Raw genomic sequence first — 21840 nt, forward strand, 5'->3', positions numbered from 1 at the left:
AAGTGCTCTTTAAAAAGTACATACACATACAGAAGAGAAGGACGGACTTTCTTTGGAGATTTCGGCAAGCTTCACCAAATTGCTGTACATTTTGGAAATCTCTAGTTATTTAACTGTATACAAAGAGGTCACTATGGTTTATTGAATATACACTACTTTTTATTAACTAAATACATATTTACATAATAAACTTTAATGAATCCAAATAAATCAGTCAATACTTTATGTTGAAGTCTCTAATAGAGGACACATTTACAGACAACGTTTCTTAAGCCTCTAGTCTAACATAAGTAGAAGACATTATCATGGCTTTTTAAAGGGAAAGAACTCAAAATCAAAATGCCTGAAGAGGAGTTAATTTGTTGGTCATCCCATAAGTAATTATAGCAAAATTAGTGGCTCTTAAACCTAAAAGAGGTACTGGTACAAGAACTGATACACAGATCAACAGAACTGAAAGTCCAGAAATTTATGGCTAACTTATTTTTGACAAAGGGACCAAGCCAATGTTGAAAAAAATAAAAAAAACAACCAACGTTTTCTACAAATGGCCCTATACAAAGGAATGACTTTGAAGTCCTACCTTATACCATACGAAAAAATTAACTTGAAGTGGATTCTAGGGCTAAATTTAAGAGTTAAAACTATGAAACTTCTAGAAGAAAACACAGGCATAAATAGTCATGATCCTTAGATCAGGCAATGACTTCCTAAATATAACACCAAAACCAGACGTGCTCCCTAGCACTCCCGCCTGCCACCCTGCTCTCCCTCGCCCTTAATACTGTCCACACCCCAGATTGGGGGGACAGATTTGAGAGGTGCCGAGTTTTGGTTCCTAGGTGCATCAGGTGGCTGGCCCTTGCTTGGTAACACTATCATTCTGTGAAGCAGCAGAACAAGGAAAAAAGACAGGTAACTGCCATAAACCATTAGAAAACATTCCGTGTCTGAGCCTCAGAGTAGCCATTCCATAGCTATGCACTGCAGACCACAGACCACCTCCTTTCAGCAAGTTTTAAACTGAATATGAAATAATGTTCAGAGTGCCAGCACATTAGTTGCATTTTGCTATAAAGATAGTTTTAAAAAATACCATTGGTTAATGAAAATAGAAAAAATTAACATTCTAAAACAGAAGTACTGTTTTACAATTTACTATACCTATAAACAAACATATAAATGCAAAAAAGGATTATTTTAATCTCGTTTTAAAAATAGCGCTAAGATAATAAAATATGTGAGGAACATGTCAGTAAAAATAGCCATAATTGTTCTAAAACTTTATCAAGGCCTGCAAGAGATTTTCTACAAAGGGGGGAAAAAAAACTAGTTTAACTGATTTTGTTACTTTTTTAATGCCACCTCTACCCCTTTTTTCGTGGGAGAGACAATATTTCAAAGTGTTAGAAGGTAGTTTGAGTAACGACCTGTCTCTTTTTCTCCTGCTCTGAAGCTACTCCACGGGAATGCCAGTGGGAAACACTGAGCCACACCTCCCCAAGGCATGATGGTCTTATGATTTCATTACATTGTTATTTCTTAAAATTCCTCCTAATGAACAAACATTAAAAATGTTGACGATATATTCAAGAGCAACCCCTCAAAGCCTGCATGTGAGGGCAGACACAGCACTTACCTTCTTCCCTCCAGTCACAAACTGCTTGCAGCTGGACCTCACGAAGTGTGGGTGCACGGCGATGATCTAGGGAACAAGAACCCGACGCCAGGTTAGGAGTCATGGTTAAGGCACAGAATAAAGGCTATACATTAGAGGCAGCATGATCTAAAAATCATCCTTATATATTGCAGGAAGTAATCTATTCAGGTAATATTCTGCAACAATTGCAGATGTCTGAGTTTTGTGCTGCTGTTAAAATATTTCTTCTATGAAGCAGGTCAAAGCTAAAAGTTGAGAGTGAATTAGTTCTAGTTTTTGAATGAGTGAGGAGTCTCCCTCCTTACAGGCCACAAGGTAGGTCAATCAAGGTGTCAAGAATGTTTGCAACTGAGTATAATTCACAGAAGGGTCCCAGAGAAAGAACCCAACTAGCTCCTTCCTTGCCCAGGATGCCTTCCAATGGCTGAAGGCACCAAGCGGAACAGGTAGGGCCGCGCAGCCTCAGAGACACCGAGTGTACTTACATCAAAAAGCCGCAAGACCAGAGCTAACCATTCGGGACCTTCCCTTCACCTCCACCCTCAGGTCCTGTCCCCCAGGTTCTCATTCTGTTTCCACTCAGCCAATCTCCTTCGAACCCCTTACACAGGTTTCTCCCCAGGCTGCTCCACCCCATCACTTCCCACGTCGTTTGCCAGTGGCTTTCTGAAGGTCTCGTGGCACCATTCAGTGCAGGACCATGGGCTCCCTTCTTGGCTGTAAGCCGGCACATACTCTGCCTGGCGCCTTCTTATCCCCAAACCCACGAAATCACCAGTACATTTCAGGGGGGTTTCTAACTTAGCACAAAAAATTTCCAGGCATTAGAAAAATCCACACAATTATAAATTTTTTAAAAATATATATTTTATTGATTTTTTACAGAGAGGAAGGGAGAGAGATAGTCAGAAACATCGATGAGAGAGAAACACCGATCAGCCGCCTTCTGCACATCCCCCACTGGGGATGTGCCCGCAACCCAGGTACATGCCCTTGACCGGAATCGAACCTGGGACCCTTCAGTCCGCAGGCCAACGCTCTATTCATTGAGCCAAACCGGTTTCGGCAGAAAAATCCACACAATTATACTTTCATGCATCTTCTATTAAATACATTTTATGTTCTTATTCTTAAATCTCTCCTGGATCTCCTCTGTTCCCTCTGAAGCTTCTTCAATCCCTGCTGTCATTCACCTTCCCTCCCCCCCCTCCCCCCGCCTGAACCTTTAACTTAGATGTTCTAAAATTTCATGTTTTCTTCTCTGCTCACTCTTTTTTTTTTTAAATATTTTAATTAAAAGTTTCATGTGTACATTATAGTTCAACATCTGTATAAACTACAAAACGATCACCCCCAAATGTCTAGTTATCACCCATCACCTAACAATTGACTCCCTTCACCTCTTTCATCTACCCTCCAACCCTTCCCCTCTGGTAACTAACAATCTGATCTGTTCTCTCTCTATTTATAAGTTTGTTTTTGTTTTGTTTTCTGCTCACTCTTTAACCTTTAACTAGATAATGCCCTTCAAAGTGGTTTCACCGTACTCAACTGTGGTTATCAACTTTGTGATTTTAGGGCCACTCTCTATCCTGAGTCCCTCACTCATGTTTCCAAAACCTCCATAATATTCCTAAAAGATGTGCTACAGTTATCTAATCTCAAAACCAAATCAGCAACGTCCTTACTTAAATCACCCCGTATTTCAAGATGGCATTCCCACACCAGTGGCAAAGCAAGAACCCCGATTTCCCCTCACCTCCTTCATCTTTCATCACCCTCATCAAACCCATCACCAAGGTTTGTTAGGTCTACCTCCTAAAGCAGTGGTTCTCAATCTTCTGGCCCTTTAAATACAGTTCCTCATGTTGTAACCCAACCATAAAATTATTTTCGTTGCTATTTCATAACTGTAATGTTGCTACTGTTATGAATCGTAATGTAAATATCTGATATGCAGGATGGTCTTAGGCGACCCTTGTGAAAGGGTCGTTTGACCACCAAAGGGGTCGCGATCCATGGCTTGAGAACTGCTGTAAGGCTTTCCAAATTCATCTCTTCTACTCCATCTTGAATATGGGCATATCTCATTTTATTGCTCTTCACATTATCGAGCTTCAAAGGTGCTGTTTTAACAAACTGAAGTCAAGACCCTCCACCAGCAAAAAGAGAATGACTTGCTTTACTGCGATCCTCGCCTTTTTGCAGTGGTCTGGAACTGGATCCTCAGTATCTCTGAGGTTTGCTGCACTCACTATTGCTCTTTTTACTGAGATCCTGCCCCGCCCCGCCTGGAGCACTGCATAAGCCTTCTAACCTGTCTCGTTCCCAGTCACTCTCCTCCTGCAATCACGCTCTATTTGGACAGATTTGGCTTTCTCAAACACCATCTGGTCCTTTCTCCTCTTTACCTGTCAATCCATAGATGTTAGAATAAGCAAGTGAGAAAAATACATGACCTCTTCCCTTAACAACTACAATAATCGCTTTAACTAACATAACTGTTTATCTGAAATTGGTCTTCCTGCCTTGTGGCTATCAGCCTCCAAGTTTATACTGCATATAGCTGCCATATTACTTTTCCTTAAGCTCACCTCAGTTTATGCCATGTCTTTGTTCTTAAACATTCAATAATTTCTCCTTATCTAACGGATGGAGCCCAAGTGCCTTAGCCTGGATATACAGCAATCCTGCTGAGTCAGTATTTTATGGACGCACTATCTACACTAGACTATTTGCCACTTCCCGGACACAATTTAAACTTTCTGGCCTTTCCGTTTCTATTATTTTGTTCTTCCACATGGAAAACATACTTCTCCATCTGCCCTATCCATTCACTAAAGCCCAAACAAAATTCTATCTAAAAACGTCACTAACAAGAACAGCTAAAGGTAACTTTTCTCTTAGCTTTCGACTTCTTCATATTGTTTTTTACCAACCGAGTCTTTAATTACAGGCGCATGCATGTGTGTGTGTGTGTGTGTGTGTGTGTGTGAGAGAGAGAGAGAGAGAGAGAGAGAGAGAGAGAGAGAGAGATATCTCACCCACTACAAGAATATTCCTGAGATCACAATCATATAATATACATCTTGTACTCCTTTAAAGGACTGAATAGTTTCTATAGTACATTGTGTTTAATAGATGCTTATTAACAAAATTACTAAAAAATTGGTAGCACTCAAAGTATTGTAATCCTATGGCCTTCACTGAGAAAACCCTTAGAAAAATTAAAATTTACTGAATACTTACTTTAATGGGACAGTCAAAGGTCTCATGAAATTCTTCTCCAGAATACAGTCCAAACACTTGCACCTAAAAAGGAAATAGATCCTGTCATTTCACCACGACAGCAACAAAGTAAAATATTTAATAATCGAAGGTCCTTCTGGTCTCTATTCTGCATCCAATGAAAACAATTCTAACAGAGTGAGAGAATACCACCACAATTAAGCACTTCTAAGCATCTCATGGATAGAGTTCACTTTACTCACTACACTTTTTTTTTTATTAATGATGCCAATTTAAACAAATAAAACACATATGAATAGGTCATTAGTATTCTTTTATGAGCTTCCCATAGGCTATCCCTACAGGAATTCTTTTCCTTCCCTTAAAGGAAAAAGGAGCTTCTTTTTTGAGTCACATATAAATCAACCATGCAGAGCAACGTGGGAAGAAATCAGGTGAACTGCACTTCACTTACAATCTTATGCTGAATATTCCGAGACTGTATAAATGTATGGTTTAAGTTTCTACTTATCAGTGCCTACTTAAAGTCATTCCAGGCCACTTTATTCATAATTAATCAATTTTCTGAGTTGTTTACTTTTTGAAAAAATAAATAGATGTATGATAAAGGGTACAAGTTATAAATTTACAGCTTCATCAACTTTTAGGAAATGAACATACACCTGTATCCACCACCCAGACCAAGAAGGAAAACCCGAGATGCTCCTTCCCATCCCTCCCAGACACAACCTGCTACTCTAAAGAGGATCACCAGTTAGGATGTGGTGGTGTCTGAATTTTATGTACATGAACCATAAGTAATTTTACTGGCTTCTTTCGTTTAACGTTTTCTTTGTGAGATTTGCCGATACCGTTGTACACAGCAGTAACTGATTTCTTTCATTGCTGTGCAGTATTTTAATGTATGAAATTTATGTATCGATCACTGGGGTTGTTTCCAGACTGGGGCCATTACGATCATGCCACAATAAACACTGTTTACAAATCTTCTGGTGCACTTTTATAGACATTCATATAACTAGGAATGAAACTGTTGAGTCAGAGGTTATGCATCTATTCACATTTCATAGGCAGCCAAACGGTTTTACAAAGCGGTTTGGATAAATTTCCACTCTCACTAGCAGAGCGTAAGAATTCCAGGGGCCCTCAATCACTTGGAGCTATCAGGGGCACAGAACTTTCCCCAACATTTGGGATGAGTTTACTATTTTTCTAATCTCTATAAAAGTGGCATTTTTCTTCTTTAAATTCTGTAAGAATTCACTAGCCTGGCATCTAGATCTTATTGGCTTCTTTGTGAAAAGATTTTAATTACAAATTCAATTTCTTAAACAGATATAAAAGCTGCCCAACTTTTTATTTCTTTTTGTTTTAATCCTGGTAAGTTGTGCATGGTTCACTGTTGCAAGTTCAAAGAGAAAAATTTACCCATGCTATAATTTTTGGAGAAAAGTTTATTCACTAAAATCTAAACTCTATAGGTCATGCCATTCATTTAGTGACTACTATTTTTATACCCTTGTGCCAAGTATGTCTTTTGGGTTCCAAGAACAGCACATGGTACAACGTAACACAGAAGGAATTAGATTTACCTTGAAGTAGCCTGCTAGAATGTATTCTTAACATAACAATACATGTATGCCCACCACTACCTTGCTTCTCATTGCTTAGAGCAGGGGTGGGCAAACTTTTTGACTCGAGGGCCACAATGGGTTCTTAAACTGGACCAGAGGGCCGGAACAAAAGCATGGATGGAGTGTTTGTGTGAACTAATATCAATTCAAAGTAAACATCATTACATAAAAGAGTACGGTCTTTTTTTTCAATAGTTTTGTTCATTTCAAACGGGCCAGATACGGCCCGCGGGCCGTAGTTTGCCCACGACTGGCTTAGAGGGTATCCAATCACTATTTTTATATAAATGTATTAAGCATAAGATACAACAGACTTCTTATAAAATGGTGATTAAGAAGTAGGAAAGATAAGCATTGCATTCAGAGTTTTACTTTACCCAAGGGAAGTTTAACCTAATTGATAAGCAGAATCCAAGAAATTTGGGTAAAAGTAGGGGTGTTACTATATGATCTGAATCTTAAAGGAGTAAATCAATAAGTGGTCAACTCACTGAAGTTACTTCAGTATAAACTCATGCTGGACACGGAAGTTCAAATTCTTCTAACATCACTATTTCCCTTCTGTACAACAATGTGGCAGCATGGTCCTGTGTCAGATCTTCTATTACTACTGCTCACATGTCTCTCAATGATCCCACATCCTTCACCTCGGTGGTTCCGACCCTGCCTACCCTGCACAGTTATTAATGGCTAGGCTCCACCCTAGATTAATTAAGCCTTCTGCTGGGCCGAAACTATATTTTTAAAGGACCACAACTGACGGGATACAGCCAGCACTAAAACTCCTGCTCTGCCTCACTTGGTCCTGATAGCAATACTGCCAGGTACGAGAATAAACACCGTCACACCCATTCAACAGACGATTCTTCAGAAAAATAAATTACTTGCCAAAAGTGATCAAAAGCAAGAAAAGTGTCCCAAGCCCTATTTTTTAACATAATGCCATTATGTGAGATAGCCTAAAATTTGCATATATATATATATATATATATATATCCATCCTATCTAATAAAAGAGAAACATGGTAATTAGCGTACGACCGCTACCCTTCCCATTGGCTAATCAGGGCAATATGCAAATTAACTGCCAGCCAAGATGGCGGCTGGCAGCCAGGCAGCTTGAAACTAACATGAGGCTTGCTTGCTTCAGTGACGGAGGACTGCAACGTTCCCCGCATGCCGCTGCCGGCCGCTGAGCTGCAAGTCTAAGCAACTATGTTACAAATATAGAAGCTAAACAAAACCCCAGAAACCTGCTTTAGTCGCCGGGCTTCAGCCAGCAGGATAGCAACATTGTTTCAACTACAGAAGGTACACAAAGGCCAGAAACCTGCTTTCAGCAGCAGAGGCCTAAGAGCTGGAGCCTCAGAGCTAAAGCTGGCACAGAATAAAAAAAAAGAAAAAGAAAGAAAAAGGAGCAGTTGGGAGCTTCAGTCACTTGCCAGCCTGAAAACAGCCCTCAGCCCCTCACCCAGACTGGCCAGGCACCCCAGTGGGGACCCCCACCCTGAAGGGTGTGTGACCAGCTGCAAACAGCCATCATCCCCTCATCCAGGCTGGCCAGGCACCCCAGTGGGGACCCCACCCTGATCCAGGACACCCTTCAGAGCAAACCAGCCGGCACCCACCGTGCACCAGGCCTCTATATAGTAAAAGGGTAATATGCCTCCCAGCACCGGGATCAGCATGACAGGGGGCAGCCCCCAAACCCCCTGATTGCCCTGCAGCTCTGTGTGTGACGGGGCGGGGCCACAACCTCCCTATCCACCCTGCACTGTTCGTGACAGGGGAAGGCGCCGCAACCCCCTGATCAGCCCTGCTCTGTGCCTGATAGGGGGGAGCTCCCCAACCCCCTGATCGCCCTGCGGCTCTGTGTCTGACAGGCTGTGGTGCCCCAACCCCCTGATCGGCCCTGCCCTGAGCGTGACAGGCTGCGGTGCCCCAACCCCCTGATCTGCCCTGCTCTGTGTGTGACAGGGGGCGGTGCCCCAACTCCCCTATCGGCCCTACTCTGTGAGTGACGGGGGAGCTCCCCAACCCCCTGATGGGCCCTGCTCTTTGCGTGACAGGGGGGAGCTCCCCAACCCCCTGATCAACCCTGCTCTGTGCGTGACAGGGTACGGAGCCCCAACCCCCCTGATGGGCCCAGCTCTGTGAGTGACAGGGGGCAGAGCCCAAACCCTGATTGGCCCTGCTCTGTGCATGACAGGGGGTGGTGCCGCAACCTCCCCATCGACCCTGCCTGGAGTGTGACAGGGGGCGGTGCCCCAAGCCCCCAATCAGCCCTACCCTGAGCGTGACTGAGGGTGGCATCGCAACCTCCCGATCCACCCTGCTCTGTGCATGACAGGGGGTGGCACTCCAACTCCCCAATCAGCCCTGCTCTGAGCCCGACCAGGGGCTGCACCTAGGGATTGGGCCTGCCCTCTGCCACCCGGGAGCAGGCCTAAGCCAGCAGGTCGTTATCTCCCGAGGGGTCCCAGACTGTGAGAGGGCACAGGCCGGGACCTCCCCTTACCCCCGAGTGCACAAATTTTTGTGCACCAGGCCTCTAGTACATATATATATATACCTTTCCATATAAAGTGTAAGAAAAGTAGAATAGGAAAAAAATACATCCAAAAGTCCCAAATATTTGCCAAACTAAAGTGAAAGTGAATATTGACTTGAATTATGCAACTCTGTGACAGAGGTTGAAAAATGAAGCAGACTATTAATTCAAAAGGATAAACTTCCGTCTGCCTATAGCAAGATAAAGTGATTTTAAGAACAAAAGTTAAGTGATGTTCACTATAGGCAAAAGTATTTGCAATATAAATAAATGATGTATAAGCCTGGTGAAAAAGACTGAGGTACCAATAAATGAGACGGTAAATACTAGGATAATGAATCTAATAGTGAAAATTAAATTACAAATCCCCAGGGATAAATGTCCCTTTAAAAATTATGAATCCAGCCCTGGCCAGTGTGGTTCAGTTGGTTGGGTGTACTCCCACGCACCGAAAGGCTACTGGTTCGATTCCCAGTTGGAGCACACGCTTGGGTTGCAGACAGATCCCCTGTGGGGGTGCGTGCAGGAGGCAGCTGATCGATGGTTTACTCTCACATCAATGCTTCTCTCTCTCTCTAAAAATTAATAAAAATGTTTTTTAAAATTATGAATCCATATTGAAAATATAATAGAGTGATGAAAAGGAATAAACGGAAAAGAGAACACATCACAGAAGTTCCTGGCAAACAGGCTGACACTCATCACTATGCTTGAGTACTAGTCAGAAGCAAAAATTCTACTGTCATAGCCAGGGCTCCAGGAGTGCTCGCTGAAGACGGCAAAGATGATTAGACTTTTAGGTCAGTCTCTATTACTACACTTCACTGAATAACATTTTCCTCGTTTGTCCTCATCTTCCCCAGCATAAAAAAACAATATAACTTCATAAGACAAATGTGGGAAACTTTATCAGTAAAAGCAGGGTGATTTGTAACGCCTTCGATGTTTCCTTCATTTCACTTACGTGACAGCCCAAACTAATTGGTCACAAGTTACACTACTAAAACTAATAAAATTCAAATAGTTCTCATTCATTTCCTCTTTCCCCCTTTATTTACTTTGCCATTTTGTCAGTGAATATCATACTTATCTGTGAAAAGATTCCATTGAATGACAGACTGGAGAGCTGTTAGGAAGACCTCATCTAAGAATAACAAAAGGTTAAAATAGAGAGGATTCTTTTGAAAACTATATCCCCTACAGCAGCCCCAACAACCTGTTCCAATTTGTCACCAAAATACCTAATGAAGAAAAATAGAAAATTCAGAAAAATGGGCCTTATAGTTAGTCTACTGCAAAGGCCCGGAGGATTTCTCATTAACCACAAAACCACAGAGACATGTAAGAACCACAGAAGGTCTGTGTGTTTTTACTGCCTGAAGTAAAGGAAACAGTAAGGAAGGTTTCGTATCCTTCTCCACTTTAGCAAGGATTTCAATGTATTTGCCAACCAGAGAATTGGGTGACAGACCATCTGACATAGAGTGACTGTGAGTGAGGTGGCCAGTGTCAGACAGCCCTCCCAATCGGTACTTCCCTTATCACAGCCTCTCTCAAACCCCAGCTTCCAAGTAACAACAGGTCAAGAATTAGAACTGTCATTACATGAGGGAGGTAGCTGGCGGGACCCTCACAAGGGAGATTGCTGCTTTTCCTCTTCTCCACCCAGGAAGAGTGTCAGAGAGCAGGGAGGGATGATAACACAGGCTCCCACTTCACTCTGGGGCGGATGCCTTACCTGATTGATTACCTCTGGTCAGAGGCAATGGAGCTCATTAACAGGCCCCCTGCATGGAGCTCAGAAGTGATTCTACAACACCCAAAATGATAACATGCAGGGCCAAGAACCGTCAGACATGAATCTCTTTGTTAACCCAGGTTTAGATAGAGCTCTTCTTATTCTGTAATGGATAAACAAGCAACAAAACACACACCAGGGCTATAAAAAGAATACTGCAGAACAAAATTCCAACAATTTTGAGGGAGAAAACTATGCTTTAAAAAATGTTTTAATTATAATCAGAAAAGAAAGAAAAACTAGAAAACTCTTTAGCGACTTCAATAAGAAGAAAAGACCCCCATGAATCCGGAACAGAAACAGAGAATGATGTTACTGATGGTGATGATGATGACAAGGATGACAATAGCTAATAATTATCACATGTTTCTTCTACTCCAGGTACTCTTCCAAACAATTTACATATATTAACTCATTTATTCCTCCTAACAACCAATGAGGTAGGCGCTATTATTATCTTCATTTGATAGAGATGGAAATAGATTGAGGCACAGAGAGGTATGAATAACTTAGTTGACATCACATAGCTAAAACACAGTGGCAGGTAATCCCACTCTTAACCATTAGACCATACTGCCTGACATTCTAAAACACATAAGAAGTTGTAAATTAAAAAACTAACTACAGGCAGTCCTCAGGTTACGTCGGACTCGGACTCGACGTACGCTGTTTCATGGTTACGTTGCCATCTCCCATTTATTTATTTTAAAAAAAAAGTTCCATCATTTCGACATATGTACATATGTGCTTTATGTTTTTTATTATTTTTTTACCACAAGTAAAGGTCAGGATTGTTATCTTCCTTTTAAATTTTTTTTTACTGTTTCACTTCATTACTGCCGTGTATGGGCTCCATGTGAGTGACGTATAGGTACTTATATGGGTGGGTTCTGACTTACGGCGAAAATCGCGTTACTTCGACCCGTAGGAACGGATCTCCGACATAACCCGAGGGCCTACTGTATATATCAGGCTAATATGAAAACAGAGCTGGGAGAGACAAAGATTTCGAGAATAAAAAAAAATGCAAAATGAAATAAAACTCTACTCCACAAAGTAAAGTTGATGCTGGAAGAAAAGCAAATCAGCAAAGGGAATAAACAAGTAGAACTCTCCATGACAAAGAAACGAGAGGATAAAAATAATGAGAAAGCTAAGCACATACATGGTGGGGGTTGGGGGGGGGTCACACAATATGACCAATCTTCTTACAACCTACCTCTTAGGAAAGAGAGGAAGCGTGAATAGCGCTTATCCATTCACCTGCTCACCTTGAAACGTTTAAGTGGAATAATACGGGAGGGGGAGAGATCAGACGGTAATGGGTTAAGAAATGAATGGTTAGCAATAAAAATGGTTAATCAGTGGCGAGCTCACCATACACCTGACACCTGGAGACATTCCCATGCAGGATTCCCACTGTGCCCACTGCCCAGCTGAGAGAGCGGCGGCACTGGGAGGGCAAACAACATGCCCATCAGCACGGCACAGGGGCCGGGGGTTGGGCTGCCACGCAGGCTGGTGGAGTACTGAGCTCTGCTCTGAGCCTCTGCACCACACTGCCTCCGGCCTAAGCATGTATTATTGAGTTTCTTCGAAGAAATGAAAACTAAGGGAACTGGAGCAATAATCAAAATCAGAACAGAAGTAAACTTTCCTGAAATGAAAACAATACTTCAGAATATGGATCTAAAGAACTTACTGTGTTCCAGACAAAATTAATGAAAACAGACCCAAACATGACATAAGTTAGCAAACTCCATTACAACGGCTGTTTATTGTCGTTGTTGTTGCTAGTGTTATTAGTCTGAGCTCCAAGGCAGGACAAGAGAATAATTAAAAAGGTTTTGTGAAAGAACAAAGCTAGACTGGCCTCTGACATGTCTACAAAAAGGAAGTCAGACAAAAGGGAGCAACATCTCCAAAATTTTGAGAGAAAATATTTCAACCCAGAACTCTATACTAAATTAATTCTAGTTTCTGTATGAAGGAAATATCTATAACAGATAGTAAATCTTACATGCACTTATCAGAAAGTTACCTAAATATGTATGCCAGTAAACTGAAACTACACACACACACACATACACACACACACGATATATCTCAAAATTTAGAACTCAATCACAGAGAAGCCATGGAATAAAGACAGAAATGAGCACCAGCTGAATTAAAAGAGAACATTTTAAACAATGGTTAGAATTATGGCTTCAAAACTGAATACAAATATTGAAGATTATCTTTGAAATAGGACATAAGTAATTATCTACTACTAGAGGTCCAGTGCATGAAATTCATGCATGGGTAGGGTCCCTAGGCCAGTGATCAGGGCCAATCAGTGCCTTATTTCCTTCCCCGCCACTCCCTGGTGGTCAGCGCACGCCATAGCGAGTGATCAGTCTCCTGGTCAAACTCCCATGGGGACAATTTGCATATTAGGCTTTTATATATAAAGATAGATTTCTAATACACTAAAGAAAGAAAAAGCACAACAGCCCTTAGGAGATGCATTCACTTTAGATATCTGGAGTTTATGTAATATCTTTATTTAATCATCACTAATCACTTTACCAGATCACGCTATACTGCTACTCAATTTTCACAATAATGACTAACTCATTGTAAAGGCTAGCTTACACAAAAAATATGCATGAAATACTTGTTTTCAATTCTACCAATGCTAATAAAATATATGAAAAAAGCATTTTTTAAAATGTATCATAGGTCTACACCAAATTTAGTAAAATTTAGTTTTAAATTTTAGTAAAATAGAAAAACAGAGGTGTTTGTCAAAAAGTGTACCCCATGAGATATGAGGGTCATCTCATTATTCACCAGAAATTTGCTACATCAAATAATAATTGCTCAAAATTTAAAGCCTTAAACATTCCTAGATGAATTACCTTAATAAAAATTTTTCTCAATTCAAAAACTGAATATTCTCTTTCAATAAATTAGTTCAATTAAACTGATAACAGCCCAGAAGGAATTCGTCATCATTCAGAAAACAAAATGAAGATGACCTTTCTTACAAATATATAAATACAAATATGTCTCAATAGTTCGGATAATTCTTCTCAATTTCTGCACATAACAACTCTTCCCTCAATCTCTCCTTGACAGTCTGGTTTATCTCAGAATTTCAGAAGGTACTATAAAATTTGATAGTGCTTTTTGAAAAGCACCTGTGTTCCAATTACTATTTCAAAAGACTCTAAGAAACATTAGGCTTAGGTACATAAAATGCATTCTTGTATGTCAAGAAGACTTCATTTTTCTTTTGGTAACAGATCAAATGGGTATAAATCTTTTATACTGAGTACGCTGTTTTTAATTTACTCATCCTAATGGCACATTGCATTTAGATCACGTAAAAATCAAAATTAGATTAGAAAATCTCCTGTCTTCTGTCAGGAATAGGTAAGGTTCTCTAATGATTCTTAATGCACTTTCTTCTTAAACTGTTATTTTAGAAAAGTATCTTAAACACATTGTGCATTAGAATTTTAGCATTGCAAACCAACATTAGAAAAGACTTCCATCGACTGGAAAACAAAAAAAGACATTCTTATAAGTGGAAAATCAATCACCACAACCACTAAATGTCACAGCTCAACATCAGCAAGAAGCACTAATAATTGTTAGTTATATACAGCACAAATGATGTATGTCCTCGATTGAGGAAGTGGGTGCCAGGTTTTTAGGAAACTGTACATATATTGATTTTATATTTATTTAATGTGGCCACTGTAAGACACTTTATTCTTCTGATAAGCTATGATTGCTTATCAAAAGATTCTATAATTCAAGAGAAACATTCATAACTTGTGTGAAATGAAACCACCGGCCCACAGAAATCATGACCACAAAATCCAATTTTGTGGATTTATGGCAGAAAGGCATTAAACTACTGTCTTGCAGGAACTGCAGACTAGTCACTGAAGTCTAAGTGGCATAGCAGTAATGATTAAGGTGACACGTTCCCCTGCCACAGCTGTTAATCAGCTTAATACTAGTTACATTATTGACATTCTTGTAATTACTTTTCCTAAGGCACATTTGTGAAAAATATATTTTACTTTAATTATGAGCAATGGGAAGCAAGCCCATGTCCACAAAGAATAAGCAAGTTTCTCTTTAATGCACATATACAGTAAGGGGAGTGCTTTTCCAAGCACTTGGAGACTCCAGTGCCAGAGCACGGTTTCCAGGTGACCACATCAGCACGTACCTTGCCATCCTCGGAACACACGCCCAGGTGTTCTCCACTTTCATCCAGGCTAATCTGATTTATCTTCACAGGACTCTATTTAAGAAACAAAACGTAAATCTTTAGGAAAGTATTCTATATAATAAAAGGCTAATATGCAAATAGACCGAACGGCAGAACAACTAGTCACTATGATGCGTACTGACCACCAGGGGGGCAGATGCTCAATGCAGGAGCTGCCCCCTGGTGGTCAGTATGCTCCCACAGGGGAAGCACAGCTCAGCAGGAAGTGGGGCTCACGGCTGGCAAGCGCAGCAGCAGTGGCAGGAGCCTCTCCCACCTCTGCGGCAGTGCTAAGGATGTCCGACTGCTGGGAGTGGGCCTAAGCCGTCAGTCAGACATCCCCCAAGGAATCCTGGACTCTGAGAAGGCGCAGGCCGGGCTTAGGGACCCCCCGCAAATGCTCGAATTTTGTGCACCTGGCCTCTAGTATATTAATAATCAAATGCCTTGGATCTTTGTAAAATTAAATAATACAAATTGTCTGTGAGTTTAGATGCATGAACTGAAAACATATTTTAATTTTGCCAATGAAAAGGGCAAAATACAGCTTTGTTTCCAGACATGTAAAATGCCCAGAAACCTAAGATTTCCCCAAACTGTCTATTTCACACACTTTAAGTCCCTAAAATGTTATTTTTATCACATGCTATATGCCTTTTTATTTGTTCTGTTCTGTTTATTCCACACTCCCAAAATGCTTTCCCAACCAAATCCATTAAAAGGACAAAAGAAAAAACAAAATAAAAATCATAATGTAAAAAAAATTTTTAGTTGTTTTACTTTGGTTCACTAACCAATCTATTCTTCTCTTATAAATTACTAAATCAATTTTTATTTATACTTTATGCTTAGTACTTCCTGGGGGAAATTCACAGGGTCTAGTTGATATTAACAAACTTTGTTATCTCCCATTCTTTTGAGTAATCTCAAATTTAAAAATCTGTGAAGATACGAATCAGGCTTTCGCCATTAGATGTATTTTCCCAGGTATAAATACACAACTGTACTTTTAATATTTTTCAAAGCCTTCCAGTTCTCTATGTAGATAATTGTTTAATTACTAAAACATTAATGCAGGTAGATACTCTAATAGAAGTAAAAATCAGCAAATGTTGACAACATTAAAATATGACAAGCTGTTCTTTTTTCTTCTTCTTAAATAATGGCAATTCCCAACTATCTACATAAAACATGACAGGAACAAACTTACCCTGAAAAGTCAGTCATCAATGATTATAACATGAGCTTGCAAATTAGTGTTCTTTTTAGTATCTACATCCTAGATACTTTTAAATATCTTATTTCCTAATAGTTTGATTTCTTAATAATGAATGGAAATACACAAAACTGAAATTGGATCCTTCTCCAATGGAAAATATTTCAAAGCTAGTAAGTGAAGGTGAGGACAAAAACCAAGATTCCCAGCCCTCAAAAGTCCACTTATTGACTGGCTGATGTGAGAGAGATTCCTGTGGTACAGGCTAAAACAACTGGCCACAGAATCTTTTCTCATCTTGATCCCTATATCACCACACAAGCTATCTTCTTAAGTTCCCAGAATGTTAGAAGAGGAAAGGACCTTGAAGAGAGATATTTAATTCATTTTACAGGAGAATAAACTGAAGTCCATGGATAAAAATCACGACAGAAAAGTGTCAGAGCCAGGGCTCCGGCCTTCAGAGCCACGAAGAGGTGTCCTGCAAAGAGAACGCTGTGATGGGCACAGCAAAACAAAAGCTGAGCAGGGAAAGCCCTGAGGCCAGCATGTCCCCACTTCCGGCTGAGAAGTCCCACTGCTCAGCTTCTACACTCTGGCGAATGCTTTCCACAATAAATACCTTCTGTTAACAGTTTTCTTATTCTGGTCTTTCTGTAGCAAATGACATTTTAATACCCATTTTGGCTATCACCTACGTCAAACTATAATTTAATATGTATGTGGAGCCTGATCTATGTACCTGTCCTATCCACATGACTATTTATATAGGAAGTTAAATTAATTAAAATTAAACATAATTAAGAATTTAGTTCCTCATTTGCACTAATACATGCTCAACAGCCACTGGACTAGAGCTATCACGTAGTAAGCGCACATCACGGAAGGTATGCATTACTGCAGAGTGTCCTATTAGGCAGCACAGTTCCAGGCCTTCGAAACTCAGCCCCAATGCTGAACACAATCCTTTTTCTTCTTTTTTTAAAAAAATACATCTTTACTGATTTCAGAGAGGAAGGGAGAGGGAGAAAATCATTGATCTGCTGCCTCTGAACGCCCTCTACTGGGGATCAAGCCAGCAACCCAGGCATGTGCCCTTGACTGGAATTAAACCCAGGACCCTTCAGTCTGCAGGCCGACGCGCCATCCACTGAGCCAAACCAACTAGGGTTGAATGCAATGCTTCTTTACAAGGCCCTTCTTCACTACCACTAATATTCAGAAGTACATTTTCTTCTCACATACACAAAATTTACATAATTTGTTCTTAAATTGGTACTTTTGAAAAGCTCATGGTCTGAGCTAATATCCTCTGAATCACAACTTATCACTGCCAAAGACCTGGCAGACACAGTAGCTGATCCTCACAACCTCAGGGGAAAGCAGTCAGCACTGACAGATGGTTATCTCTGCCTCACAAGGAAAATGAGGCCTCGAGAGTTATGTGCCATGTCTGGAAGCGAGTGACTGTTCCTCAGTGTCTAAGCCCCCCAGTGGCGCTAGTATTCTACACACAAAGAAGGCAAACTTCGTCACAACCCGTTTCTTTCTGAGTGGAATCCGTTTGTACCACCATATAAGCAACATTAGGGAGGGAAATCATACCTTCAAAGTATTAGAATCCTCTTTCCCTTACATACCTATTAGCAACTGAAGTTTTCCTTTTTTTTTCTACCAAAGATCAATATTCATTGATTTATTTTTCTGACTACTAAGAAACTTAAACACTTTTCGTAAGTCTTTTGGCCAACTAATTTGTTCTGTAAACTCTTTGTTCACATTTCTTACCTATTTTTATTTTTTTTAATCCTCACGAGAGGATGTTTTTCCATTGATTTTTTAAAAAATATATTTTATTGATTTTTACAGAGAGGAAGGGAGAGGGATAGTTAGAAACATTGATGAGAGAGAAACATCCATCAGCTGCTTCCTGCACACCCCCTACTGGGGATGTAACCGCAACCAAGGTACATGCCCTTGACCGGAATCGAACCTGGGACCCTTCAGTCTGCAGGCCAACGCTCTATCCACTGAGCCAAATGGTTAGGGCTCCATTGATTTTTAGAGAGAGTGGAAGAGAGAGGGAAAGACAGAGGGAAATATCATGTGAGAGAAACACATCGATTGGTTGTCTCCTGCATGCACCCTTACCAGGGCTGGGGCCAGGGAGGAGCCTGCAACTGCAGTACAAGCCCCTGATGGGAAATGAACCCGGGACCCTTCTGTCCACAGGCTGACGCTCTATCCACTGAACCAAACCGGCTAGGGCTCTTACCCAATTTTCTATTTCATGTTTGTTGTTTTCTTGTCAATTTCCTTTTTCGTTTTTAGGATATGAGGTCTTGGCACAGTTTTGCACCCAGACATTGTATACGTGGTCTATTAGATTTTTTTTTTTTCAAAATGGTTATTGCTTTATTTCTAACATTTAAGTCTTTAATATTTACAGGATTCATTTTATTTTCTTCCAAATGAATATCTAGTTGGGCTAGCCCCATTTATTAATTCATCCTTCTCATTCTACAGAAAACTATGTTTATTATATAATAAATGTTTATATTCACTTAAATAACCTTCTGGGTTTTCAACTGTGGTCTCTTTGTCCACTGCTATGTCAATTCAACATTGATCTAATTATATAGGATAAATATAGTATGTTCTGATATGTGGTAGCGGCAAGATCCAGTCATAACTCCACACTTTCCTTGGCTTTTTTCAAGAAATTTTATTCTTCCAAATAAATTGCAAATTGAAATATCCCCTATATTACTAAACATAATGGTCATTATTCAATCCTAACTTATGTTTCCTAATAGAAGCATGTAACACTTCTGACAACTCTCTCCTCTTTGCTTCCAGATTACTATACTTATTTTTCTTTCACATTTCTAGTTGTTCCTTCTCAGTCTCTTTGGGTGGATATTCCTGATCCCTCTTTTTTTCCTTCCTCTCTTAAAAAAAGTTTTCCCTTGGCCCCATGGGGGACCTCCCCTGCCACCAGGGCCCTGCCCCCCATTTCTGATCTATTGATCTTTGTATTTCATGGTTTGGTCCTTCCACCTTTTCTCTTTTGCATCAATACTGGCTCCCTTGGTATTCTCTTTCAGGTCATGAAATGACTCCTAAATTTCTATCTCCAGAATGGACCACTCCCTATTTCAGACCAACATACAGAACTGCCTACTTTATATATGTACTTGGATGCCTAACAGGCATCTCAATCAAAACATATCCAAAACCAACATCCTGATATTCCATCATAAAAGAGCCTGTCTTGATGGTATACGTATCTCAGTTAAAGACTAATACATTCTTCTAGAGCCAGTAAACTATTATTTATACTTATGTGTTTTACTTTATCCTATTTACTGTCAAACTCACTAACTAGAATATTAACTTCAAAAGAGATAGTTAAAAGAATAAAAAATCCAATCATACACAATTCTTCCAGAGAACAGATTAAAAGGAAATGCTCCCCAACTCATGTTACCAGGCCAGTGTAACCTTACCATAACAAAACCCAACAAAGTTATTAAAAGAAAGAAAAAGTACAAGTAAATCTCTCATGAACAGGAATAGAAAAAGCTTAAAGAAAATATTAATGAAATCAGCATATATAGAAAAGCCATGTTTATTCCAGAAATACAAGGCTGATGTAACATAGGGAAATTCATCAATATATTATAATTTTCTACATTAATAAAAGAAATGAGGAATACTGAAAGATCATCTCAGTAGATGGAAAAAGTGTTGATGAAGTTTGAGAACTCATGAACATGCACACAGGTGCGGTGATTATGGTGGGGGAGAGTAGAAGAGGGAATAAAGGGGATAAATGCTGATGGAAAAAGAAAATACAAAATAAATTTTAAAAGAAGGAAAAAAAATGCAACACCCATTCACAGTAAAAACTCTTAGCACACTAGGAGAAAAATTCCTCAATCTCACTTAATGGTGAACTGTTGATAGCTTTCCCTTTGATAGATTTACAATATTGATTCTTCTAATCCATATCCATGAAGCATTTCTCCATTTATTCAGGCCTTCTTTAGTGACTTTGAATGAAGTTTTATACTTTTCCCCTTAGAAGTCTTGCACTTTTTACTCTGGGAATAGCAATGATAGTGAGCATCCTTTTCTCATTTCTGATATGTATGATCCCATTTACACAACATATAAAAAATGGACAAAACTACAATACAGTGTACAGTAGGTGCACATAGATGGTATAAAATGAAAAAGAAAAGCTAGGCAGTTATTATTATACAGGTGAGTATAGTGGGACCCTCTAAGGCAGCGGTTCTCAACCTGTGGGTCGCGACCCCTTTGGCGGTCGAACGACCCTTGCACAGGGGTCGCCTAAGACCATCGGAAAACGCATATATAATTACATACTGTTTTTGTGATTAATCACTATGCTTTAATTATGTTCAATTTGTAACAATGAAAATACATCCTGCATATCAGATATTTACATGACGAGTCATAACAGTAGCAACATTACAGTTATGAAGTAGCAACAAAAATAATTTTATGGTTGGGGGTCACCACCACATGAGGAACTGTATTAAAGGGTCGCAGCATGAGGAAGGTTGAGAACCACTGCTCTAAGGGAACTGTGAGCAGAAGGGTCACATGGTCTACTCTTAACAGAGTGGTCGCTATATGATTGTTTGCTTTTTAACTGTTTCACTGTACATTTTATATACTTTCTAAAGTTATAGTTCATAATAAAAATAAACATTGAAAATTTTTAAATAAAAAAAGAAAATTTGCCCATGAAAATGTCTGGGGTCAAGAACTTCAATGAGTTATTTCTTAGATTACGTTTTTTCCCCATGATTGTCAAGCTACTCAAATGCTCTAATTCTATAATGGTCATTTATTTCTATTTTCTCAGAAAACAGTGCATTTCAAATTTTTAGTGGTGGAAATATATCTTTTTTATTTTTTGTTCATTTAACATTTTAACAGTATTAGTAGTAATAGTAAGAAGTCATACTATACTAATAAGTTAACATTTAATATATGATTATTATGCATCAGGCTTCATTCTAAGGGTTTTATATTATTTACTCTTCACAGCAATTCTGTGGTAGGTAACATTAATTTTTTATTTTATATTTACAAATATGAAAATATATACATAACACTATCTTACAGGTAGGTATACAAATATTTTATTTCCTTTTTTCTTTGATTGCCTTTACCAATTGTTTAACAGTTGTAGAGGCCTTTTTATAGAAGCCAGACCTCATCAATAAATTTGCTTTTTTTAATATTTTCTCTTAATTTCTATTCTCAATCAATATTAATTTTCCTTTTTTGTCTTAGAACAGTGTTGCTGACCTTACTCTAATTTCCTTACATTAATTTATTTCTTTTTAATTATAACTGCTCACTTGTTAATCATAAAATAATGATTTGCATTTTCCTTTGAGTATAACACTGGCCAGAAAC

At 39.5% G+C, this 21840-nt stretch overlaps 1 protein-coding gene across 1 annotated transcript in view; it reads right to left on the reverse strand.

Moving 5' to 3' along the window:
* The window catches only part of VPS41 (VPS41 subunit of HOPS complex), a 135411-nt gene that overhangs the window by 69363 nt on the left and 44208 nt on the right, over nt 1-21840 (reverse strand). The window contains exons 5-7 of the mRNA XM_081101827.1: nt 15123-15197; nt 4910-4972; nt 1640-1705 (exon numbers count right to left, since the gene is read on the reverse strand). Of these exons, the coding sequence (XP_080957953.1) occupies nt 1640-1705; nt 4910-4972; nt 15123-15197 (204 nt within the window). The remainder of the gene's footprint in view (nt 1-1639; nt 1706-4909; nt 4973-15122; nt 15198-21840) is intronic.

Source organism: Myotis nattereri (genome assembly GCF_964212035.1).
Source record: "Myotis nattereri genome assembly, chromosome: 11".
In the NCBI taxonomy this organism is placed as follows: domain Eukaryota; kingdom Metazoa; phylum Chordata; class Mammalia; order Chiroptera; family Vespertilionidae; genus Myotis; species Myotis nattereri.